The sequence below is a fragment of the Alligator sinensis genome, unplaced genomic scaffold, assembly GCF_000455745.1.
Source record: "Alligator sinensis unplaced genomic scaffold, ASM45574v1 scaffold541_1, whole genome shotgun sequence".
NCBI classification, from domain to species: domain Eukaryota; kingdom Metazoa; phylum Chordata; order Crocodylia; family Alligatoridae; genus Alligator; species Alligator sinensis.
The window spans coordinates 763,917-774,423 of record NW_005842602.1 but is presented as its reverse complement, the minus strand read 5'-3'; the positions used below and the strand labels follow the sequence as shown (position 1 = coordinate 774,423).

General features: G+C 44.3%; 2 protein-coding genes across 13 annotated transcripts in view; both read left to right on the top strand.

The window, feature by feature from the left end:
* CCDC125 (coiled-coil domain containing 125) overlaps positions 1-3,451 on the top strand; it is a 33,571-nt gene extending 30,120 nt beyond the window's left edge. For 5 of the 6 annotated variants that reach the window (XM_006033001.3, XM_006033002.3, XM_025214762.1 and 2 more), the window contains exons 11-12: positions 377-510; positions 658-3,448. In XM_006033001.3, the coding sequence (XP_006033063.1) occupies positions 377-510; positions 658-1,023 (500 nt within the window). In that variant the 3' untranslated portion in view covers positions 1,024-3,448. Of the gene's footprint in view, positions 1-376; positions 511-657 lie in introns of all 6 variants that reach the window. The other variant, XM_025214764.1, reaches the window with a different exon arrangement.
* A 5,077-nt stretch (positions 3,452-8,528) lies between these two features.
* ZFYVE16 (zinc finger FYVE-type containing 16) overlaps positions 8,529-10,507 on the top strand; it is a 57,831-nt gene continuing 55,852 nt past the window's right edge. For 6 of the 7 annotated variants that reach the window (XM_025214746.1, XM_025214748.1, XM_025214747.1 and 3 more), the window contains exon 1: positions 8,556-8,652. The gene's annotated coding sequence lies outside the window, so the exon portion shown is untranslated. Of the gene's footprint in view, positions 8,653-10,507 lie in introns of all 7 variants that reach the window. The other variant, XM_006032996.3, reaches the window with a different exon arrangement.

Here is a 10,507-nt window from a genome sequence, read left to right as displayed (position 1 = left end):
CCGGCCCTCTTTCCTGCCTATGCTGGGGGTCGGACTCGATCTATTGAGGTCCCTTCTGACCCTAACATCTATGAATCTATGAAACTGTGTGTTTTCATGCAGTTATACATTTTCCATTTTATTCACCCATGTTTACAATTGGAAGACTGTTGTATCATTAGTGTGGGCCAAGGCATCCTTGTAGGTAAAACTGCATTATTGCATCCAGTAAAGGAAATGATAATTTGAGTTGCACTTTATCTATGAAAAGGTGCAATATTTTGCTTTAGAGTATGTTTATAAACCTAAATTCAGCCTTTTTTTATCTTCTTATAAAAAAACAAACAAACAGTGTTCACATTCATGAATTTCAGGTGAAATTTATTCTTTTCCTTAGGACACATCACTTCACAAGGGAACAAGAAAAGTCTGGGACAAAAATTAGCAGGCATGCTCATTTCTGATGCAGACTGTAGGACAATAGAAGAATTGCATAATCCTCATGAAGCACTTCGGGTGTTAGTAGATTTGGTTAGTATCATGAAAAGCATTCAAGGGGCATATTGGGCCTTGGCATTGCTCTCCTTAAATGAATGTAAATACTGTTGATATACATGCAGTGTTTTGTTCTTAATTTATAAACTTGTTTTCATTTTTCTTTTTTAAATATTCACATAGCTGAATGATAAAGAGGAAGCTTTGGCTCATCAGAGGAAGGTTAGTTACATGCTGGCCCGTGCAAAGGAATTAAAAGAGGAAACTTCAAAGCAAAGTAAAGAAAATAATCTTTCAGGAGAGAGCATAACTCAGAAGAACTGTCAATACAGCACCACAGAATCCCAAGAATCATCTCATTGTGCAAATTCTTGTTGCCAAAATCCCGGTTCTCAGAACAGCACTTGCTCAACTTACAATACAAAAGTATTAAAAAATTCATTGAGATCACTTAGAAAATCATATTCCTGGCCCCCTGGGACCATGCATTGTAAAGAAAATGATGCACATGAAATAGGTAGAACTACAGATGTCGACTCTACATCTTAAATACACTTGGAATTTAAAAAGTAAAAGAAGAAAAATGTTTGGTAATGCCAAGGGATAAGGAAACCTGCAGAAGCTGGATGTTATCCAGGAAGTGCCAAACATGTAAATGTTATATTTGTAATCAAAATCCCAGGAAAATCTGTTTTATAAGCTACATATATGCAATTATTTCAATGCTCAGGTTAAAGAAGTACGCTGCTTTAAAGTTTTAAAGCTCTTCTGATGCTGTTTTCATACTGTATAACGCTATAGATTGTCTGTGGCCTCTGTCCCTGTTAAAATGAAAGGTCAGGATCAGACATTTATGGCACACTTGGTCTATGAATTAATGGAAGTTGTTGTTTTTACCCTTTTTCATTCTTAATCGTGTGTTATATATGCTAAGAAGTTAGACATTTTGATTCTTTCCCAATCCTGATATATATTGTCAATACAGAACTAGAAAATCCCAAGAGTCAACTGATTTTGTGCATTTGTGTTGCCAAAATCCTGGTCCAACACAGTGACTCCAAAATGTGTGGAAAATCAAGAGCCACATCGTGTTATATCTGCTAATGTCAGTTAATGAACTATAATAGTACATGTATTTCAGAATACTATATGTAAAACACAGCTCCTCTGGAAAGAGGTTTTCAGATTTGAAATTCCAGTATATAGCTTTGTAGTTTCAGAGATTGTGTTGTATTATGAGTGAGTTAAACACATAGTTACATTATGAGAGATTAATTTCCTGAGCCTGTAGTTAAACAGGAACTTTTTACACACAGTCTAAAAGCTGCTTTAAAATTAGACTTCCTGGAAAATAACCTTCCAATTCCCAACTGATTTTTCTCATTGACTGAAAAACCCCAAAACATTTAATTGTTTACTCCTAATATTTAGTATATTTATAATGCCTTTGGATGTTATGAATCCTTGATGCATTTATAAATATGGAATGAATAGTAGTTTCTGCTAAAGGGAAGCTCAGGATTAGTATTTAATGGTGCTGGAAGACCAGTGTGAAAACCAAATGTGTTTCCTTGAAGTCTTAAGAATTCTGCTGTTAATTAGAAGTGTGATTTAGGCCTAACTATATTAAGAACCTGACCAAATTCAAGCACAATGGGGTAGTATAGCTGGGGACCAACTTAATATCTGTTAAATCCAAAACATGCTTAAGGTTCTCTTTTAGTGAAACATACTTAATAGTTTATTGCAGCCCCTTAGAAAAGTTAACATACCTGTGGAAGACACCTGTGCGTGTACTATTGTTGGCTCGTGCTGTTAAACATTGTTTTGGAGACACTGAATTTCGTCACAAATGAGATGATGTTGCTGGACCCTATCCTATTCCCCTCGAAGTCAGTGGTACAGCATGGCCCTACACTTTGATTAGGAGCTCTGGGTACTACCACCTTACAAGCAACAAATAATATAGCTTAATCAGGAACTTCTTGCCAGTCATCAGGTTAGCATCTGATGAACTAGGTTGGTGCCCATGAAAGTTCATGCCTTTCTGAACTAGTTACTCTTTAAGATGTCCCCTGCCTGACTTCAGACTAACACAGCTAACCAAATCTCTGTTCAGAAGCTTATAATAATTGTTTGAAACCAAGGTACTATTGATATTTTTTATAAATTGAACTTAAATTATTTAAAATGTTTATTTCTGTTAGACTACGTATATTTCCAGACTTGTGAAATCCTATTTGGCAATACAGTTTTATGTATCTGTGACTATGCTAAGCAGCTCTTTTATTCCAGTTCTATAATAAATTCCAGTAAACTTTGGTAATCCTTAAGGACAGATTCCCATGACACAAACATCTTAAATTATACAATTTCTTGTTAGATCAGTCTGGTGAAATGATTTCTTCTCAACTTCATATTGTTGCTAGTCAAAACATGGAAGGCAGCATCCATCTTTCTTAGTTTTTTGTATTTGTTTCAGCATCTTAATGGTTATTACATATAATTGTGAACTTTACCAAAAAAATCTTATTTTTAGTTTTGAAAATGAAATTCTTTGTTAAACCAGACTGCTACTGTTGTAGCAGGATGAGCAATATATGCATGTGTGAGAGAGTGTCCTTGCACAGTAGTGGCCTACATTTCAAAGGTATTATGTGGACATCAGTGGAAGATTGAGTTGCTCAGTACCTCCTAAAGCGGGGTTATAAAATGTTTTAAGTTTTATTTTGAGCTTTGTTCATTTTTTTTTGGTCTTTTTTTTGAATGGCCAGTTTATCAACTCAAATTTTTTTGCACCCACTTTCCCCAACTTTTGATTCTGTACTGTCAGATTATGTTCTCTGACTGCCCCTTCCCTCCAACTAATGTGTTCCTAAAAATGGTTCCAGGAATACATGCATCCATCATTAGCATAATAAGAACAATCTGCTAATGACAGTCCATTAGTTATACAAAACTTTGAACAGTAGGTTTCGATCCTCCCCTCTCAGGAAATAGTTCTCAAAGGCAAAATTATTTGAGCTCTACTTCCAAGTTGCAGCTTCCTTAGTATATCTGATAATAAATGCTGTTTCTGGATTAATATTCCCTTGAGGTAGATTGGAGACATTGATGCTGGGTAGGCTCTTAGCAACAGGTATTGGTTTACATTTAGACCCTGTTTGGAAGATTATCTTCATGGTAAAGCCTATTTTTAATGGATGTTTAACTGCTGGGTTGTAATTCCAAATAACAGATTGGATTTTCCAGCAAATTATGTGGCCATGACACCAGAATACATGGAGTCCTGCCATTTATCTGAGGGGAGGGGGGGAAATGTCAGTATGTTCAAGCTTATTTATTGAAGGAGCAGATGTGAGGTTTGCAAATGAAGTTCAGCATGTCATGAATATAGCTGTGGCAATAAGTGTAGAAAAAGAAACCTCATTTGTACCTGTGGCTTTCCTTGGGGTAGTATATCTAAAGGTATAAAACCAGTACTGTTCAACCTTTCCCTTTGCTTAATTAAGGGAATAGTGGAAGGAAGGAATGTACGTGCATCTTCTTTTCCAAGGCTTAGCTGAAAACCACTATAAAGTAAAAAACAAAAAAGATATATCTATTTTGATCTCTGAGTATGATAATCTTAAATGGACAACATGGAAGAAGCTATTGCATATGGTACTGATATCAGTCTTGCTCATGATGGAATAAATGGACAGCAATGGGAATTCTTACCATTCAAACACCATCTGCTCTAATGTATGATGTAACAATGGAAGGAGGCATGCCAGCCTCAAAAAGGGAGCAGCTTTGTTCATTTTTGGTGTCTTTAACTTCATCAACTATCAGCTTTTTTTGTCCAGTGTGGTCTATAATGTCACCAATTAAATCTAATATGCCTTCTGGCCAGGTCCCCCAGATGCCACATGCATGTGCACAGCCACAGCATGTATGTGGCCAGGAGTGCAGCTGAGCAGCATGGAGAGCAGCACCCTGCAGGTAAGTCTGTGGGGGCATGTGGGAGGGAGGGGCAGATCGAGGCCCCCATGATGACAGAGGGAGTGGGGCAGGGGCTGGGGGCACTACCCTGTCAGGGCAGTGAATTGGGACCCTGGAACCAGGGTAGGGAGCAGGATGGAGCTGTGGACAGGCACAGCTTTTGAAAGGAAATAATATTTAAGGAAATAACTTAATATTTGTCCAGAGGGCATGGAGGGCAAGAGAGAGGGACAGTTCCGCGCCACTGTGCGTAGCCCCCAAGGGAGGCATGGGGGGCATGTGCCCCCCCGGATTTGTGCATGGGTTGGAGGTGGGTTGCCCACTGCAGACTTGGGGCTCTCTACCCTGCTACCTTTGTCTTGGGAGCCGTGCGCTGGCTGCGTGTCCCCTGTCCATCTGGCAGCAGTGGTGGCAGTGAGTTGTCCCTCTTGCTGCCAGGTGGGCAGGGGACCTCCTGCGTGGCTTCTGGGCCAAAGGCAGCAGGGTGGAGAGCCTCAAGCCCACAGTAGGCAACCCGCCTCTGCCCTCGCCCCGCTTGGATCTGCTCTGCTCCTAAAAAGTCGCCACACTTAAAAAATGGTAGTGGCAGCGCTTGAACTAATGCTCATTTGACAAGCTTTAGTTCAAGTGTCCCCACTGCCATTTTTAAGCACCGGGATGCTGATCCCCTGGACAAGCTGCCTGCTGCTTTGTCCCACTCCCCCACCCAGGCCCCAGGTCCCACTCACCACCCTGGATGGGCACCCCCAGCCCTTGTCTCTACCCCACTCCCTCCCTCATTGTGGGGGTCTCAATCTGCCCCCACCAGACCCCTTCCCTCCCCTACACTCCTTTCTCTCCACAGACTTACCTGCAGGGAGCTGCTCTCCACAGTGCCTGGCTGTTCTCCTGGCTCATTGGCCAAGAAAATCTTTTATCTGTGCACCCCTAGCTTTTTCCTTCATTGAATCTGGAGACTGGTGTATACTTTGGATGTATTAATTCTATTCTTCCCTTGTGCTTCTGTCCCTCTTGTACATCTCTTTGTTTAATTCCATCTCTTTTCTTGCCATATTCCAAGTCGGAAGCTTCTTGGGGTAGGAATCGCCCTATTTAGCCTGAGATTGATCTGTGATATGATGGTTTTATAAATCTAATTTGAAAGGAAATAACTTAATATTTAAGTCAGCACAATTTAAAATACAGTTATTTCTGTTTAGTGTGTTTGATTTGGTTTCTATGGCAATAAGCCTTTCCAAGATTTAATTCTGTATGCTTATTGGTGTCTTTCTCACAAGCCTCTATGATCTTGTCATCTTTCTTGTTCTCTGTCCCTTGAAATTGTAAAATCCCTGCCTCTTGGAGCTTGCTTTTTTCTTTTTAAAAATCTCTCTTCAAAGTTGTATGCTGATATAAAAGTATACCATAAATCATAATGACATTGTTAGTTGTGCAAGTGTAGCTCTGGCCTTGGATCATTGTAAAGAAGATCTCGGAACAAATTCATTCTAAATGTACAGATTTAGGCTCCACAAGAGCATAGGCTGCAACCGGATGGCATTCAATTTCTTTTAATGATATGAGCATATTTTCTTATTCTTGAAGAAACTGAGCTAATCATAGAATCAGAGAAAATTGGAGTTGGAAGGAACCTCATCTAATCCAGCTCCCTGTGGATGGCCCAAAGAAGGGCCATCCTCAACTAGATCATCCCAGCCCAGGTAGACAAAGAATTGGCTAGGAAGATACAGTTGGGGCTGGTTCTGCTTTTGAGCAGGGGGTTGGACTAGATGACCTCCTGAGGTCCCTTCCAACCCTAATTTTATTCCATGATTCTATGACTAGCTCAGTTTCGACCTAAAGGGCTTTAAAAATAAGAAAATATGCTCATGTAACAAGCTTGTAGGATGATGATTTTTAGTGTCATTTTTTAACTCAATCATTAGGAGGGATGCCCCTGTTCTTTGATTTAAAACCAACATGGTAGACTGTCTCTGTCCTCTGTCTTTAATTATGGTAAATTTATGGGAAACTGCCTCTAACTGGACGAGCAAAGTGGGGAAAGGGACTATCCGCAAATCTTTTTTTTTTTTTAACTTATTTTTTTTAACTTTGTAGCTGCCTATCTTGAGACTCTGAGAAGTGATTGCTAGAATCATAGAATCATGGAAGTAGGGTTGGAAGGGACCTTGTAGATCTTCAGGTCCGACCCCCTGCCTGGGCAGGAGGAAAACTGGGCTCAATTGACCCCAGCCAGGTAGGCATCAAGCCGCTTCTTAAAGACCCCCAGGGTAGGAGCCAGCACCACTTCCCTTGGAAGTTGGTTCCAGATCCTAGCCACCCTAACTGGGAAGTAGTTCTTACGGATGTCTAATCTAAACCTACTCTCCAACAACTTGTGCCTGGTATTCATAGATTCCTTGTTATCCTGGGGGGCACTAGGGGAAACAAGGTCTCCCTTAAACCCTTCTGGTCCCCCCTGAGACTGCTTTTCCAGCTACAGCTGAAATCGGGAGTTTTGCTTCGGTTGTAAGAAGTGCTATAAAAACATAAGTATGCTGATCTAAGCTCCCCTTGTTGTTCAGGTCAAGGCATGATAGGATCTGATGTGTAATGCACACAATCCTGCCTCCTGCTATGCTGTTCATTCTACTCTTCCCTTGTGATGCTGTCCCTCTTGCACATGTTTTTGTTTTAGTTTCATCTTTTTTTTTCTTGCCATTATTCTAAATTGGGCGCGGCAGGAAGTGTGATTGTGGGGTCCAGCATTGGATCCTATCGCCTTAATGCCGGTGCAGTCGTGCTCAGTCAGGGCTCAGGTCATGGTAGGACTCCCATCTGTGCGGCACCTGGTGCCCTTGGTCAGTGTTTCTCAACCCATGGGTCATGACCCCAAACTGGGTCATAGTAATATATGAAAGGGTGGCAAACAAGCTTTTAAAATGGATTCTCCTTTAAAGGAGAAAAACATGGGGAAACTGTGGGTTTCCCCTTGCAGGCTGGCAGAACTTCAGGGTGTGAGGGGCTGCTTAGGGGCCCCCAGCCCTATACACTGGGGGGTTGGGGCAGCGGGTAGGAAGTGAGGGCACAAAGTTGGGACTGGCCACCCATGTTTGCAAAGGGGTCTTGGTACAAAAAAGATTGAGAACCACTACACTAGGCAGCTGAGGGCTGCCCTGTCACCTGACGAGACTCGCAGCCTCAGACCCTGACGTGCAAATTAAACCATGTAGTAACCAGCTATAAATGTACAGGCAGACCTCAACTTACAACGTTTTGAGTTACAATGTTTCGCACTTACAATGTTTATAAATTGACACCCTGTTTCAACTTTCTGACATCAGTTTCAACTTTACAACGCTTGATCTGATGCAATGCCACACCAATGAACAAGTTCGCGGTGTCGCCCATGTCCCTGGAAGACTTCTGTCCAAACTTCCTTGGACACTTTCTTTAAGAAAGCAGCCAAGACTCCTGAGAAGGCTCCGGCCAAGAGCCCTTCAAAAAGTCCAGCAAAGTCACCTCAACCCAGTCCTTCCAAATCACCATGATTCCTATTTACAATATAACTACACTAATGTAGCTGTGTTACTCATCCATAATTGATTGAGTACAAAATTCTGGGTTATTTTTGGTGAAAAATGGGCATTGGGCCTTGGTTCAGGAGCCAGCCCCCATTTATAACATTGTTTCTTATGGGAAAAAAGGTTCCCAGTTGCAAGGTTTGAGTTAACGTGCAGGTTTCAGGAACCCATTGTGTCCTTAAGGTCCGAGGACTGCCTGTATTGCATATTTTCCAGCTGTAACTTTATAACTTTTGATGGCTTGATAATTGCTTTGCTGAATGAGCCACTTAATTGCATCATGCATGCAAGACGTAGAGAGGGGGCTTAAGATGTCACTTCAGCGCAGGGGGTGGAAAATGCCCAGTCAGTAAGGCGTCAGCCCGCCCGGAGGGGCAGGGGCAGGCCCCAACCCCACCCCTCCGGGCCCGAGGGCGGCTGGGGGAGGAGCCCGCCTCACGCCCCGCCCCCGCCCGCCTCGGGGCTGCCGCGGCTGAGCAGTCGAGAGGTCCCTGTCCGCCGAGGAGCGCCGGGACGACGCATGCGTGCGGGGAACTCCGCCCCCCGCCTCGCCAGCCCCGGGAGCGCAAACAACTGGCCGGACCGAGCCAGGCTGGGCCTTGTGAGCCGCGTCGGGCGGGGCGGAGCGGAGGTAGGAAGGTTCGGCTGCTTCTGGCATGGGGCCGTGGGTGCTGCCGGCCGCCTCCGCGGGGCCCCGGGCTCCTCGCCTCCTGGGCGGGTGGCCGTCCCTGCGCTCCGGCCGTGTCTTGCCCCTAGAGGGGGCCGCGGGAGGGCAGGAGGGACCTAGGGGTGACGGGGCTTAGCCTGGGGGGCCCTGCAGCGAGGGGCTGGGTCGACCCCGGGGCCCTGGGCGATGCCTGTTGTCGACCTGTGTGGGTGTGGGCGTGGGCTCCATCTCAGTTTGCTCCCCCGAGTGCAGCAGGCGAAGAGCTGGGCTCCGCTCCCCCTGCCTGAGCTCTTGTGAGCTTGTTTGTTGCCCTGCATCCTCTGCTGGAGTCCCTTGGCAATGAGCATAGGAAGGCCTTCCCTGGGGTGCCCTGCCTTGGAGCTAGTGCCAGGATGCCACTTGCCAGCACCTTCTTCTGGAAGAGCAGTTACTGCAGCTGAAAAGGGCTTGGAACAGCGTGTTACTGTTGCCCCGAGGCTTGGGTCGCTTGCAAGTTTTCTAGTGTGAATCTGGTAAGATGGGACTCTTCATCCTCCTGCAGATCGTGAGAGATGGGTGCCTGCAATCGCAAGGAAATGCTTGTCTGCCCTAGCATGAGGAGTCGGTTAGCTCTCAAAATTGTTGAAGTAATCATTCTCCTGCGACTTGTTTTCCACGGCTGAGTAATACAGACTGATGCAAAGAGGAATATGAGAGTGAGGTCTAAAAGGCTTAATTGTTCTGTCCGTCAGATGGATTCTGTGCATGCTGGGCTGGCTATTGATGGTGCAGCTGTGCCACTGACGCCCTGGAATGGTAGCATTGAAAACCCATCATCTGTCAAGATCAAGTCAAGGTTCCTTGGGTGAATTTGATATCTTTTATTAGACCAACCCAAATAGTTGGAGAATAGTTATTAAGCAAGCTTTCGGGTTCAAAAACCCTTCGTCAGGCTAAGGAAGTTCCAGCAGTTGGTGTGTGCTCTTCCTGGATGGAATGACAAGTAAAGAAGCCAGGGGCTGGCCTGGGGAGTCAGTTGCCAGGCAGGTTGTAATGTATCAAAAATCCAATGTCTATGTTTAGTCCATGATCTCTAGTATCCAGCAGGTTGATGAAATGGAGCTCATAGGCTCGTCTCTGGGAAGTGTTGCGTAAGTTTCCCTTGAGGATCAGGACTGAGAGATTGGAGAGAGAGTGGCCCTCCTGTGAGAAATGTGCCCCCACCGGTAATTGGGTATTTCCGTCTTTGATAGATTTCCGGTGTGTGTTCATTCTGGTGCGCAGTTGTTGTTTGGTCTCTCCTACGTATTTTCCATCAGAGCATTTAGTGCATTGGATGAGGTGTATTACATTTCTGGAGGTGCAGCTGTAAGATGCAGGGATGCTGATGACTCTGTTGTGGGGTGTAGTAATAGTGGGGGTGGTGGAGATGTGTTGGCAGGTTTTGCATTTCCTGTCATGGCACGGTCTGGATCCTTTTGGTGTGTTCTGGGCTTGAGGAAGTTTGCTTCTAGTGATGAGGTTGGCGAGGTTCGGTGCTTGTCTGAAGGCTAGGATGGGTGGCTCTGGGAAGATCTTTTTAAGAATACGGTCTCTTTCTAGTATGGGTTGCAGTTGTTTGAGGATTTTTCGTACAGGTTCGAGGGAGGGGTGATATGTCATAACCAGCGGTGTGCGATTTGTGGGTGTTTTTCTTCTGTACTGCAGCAGTTCTTCACGTGGTATCCAGGTGGCTCTTTCAAACGTGCGATCTACCTCTCTGGACGAGTGTCCTTGTTGGGTGAAAGCCTTTTTAAGATTGGTGAGGTGGCAATCCCGGGTGTTCTCTTCAGTACAAATG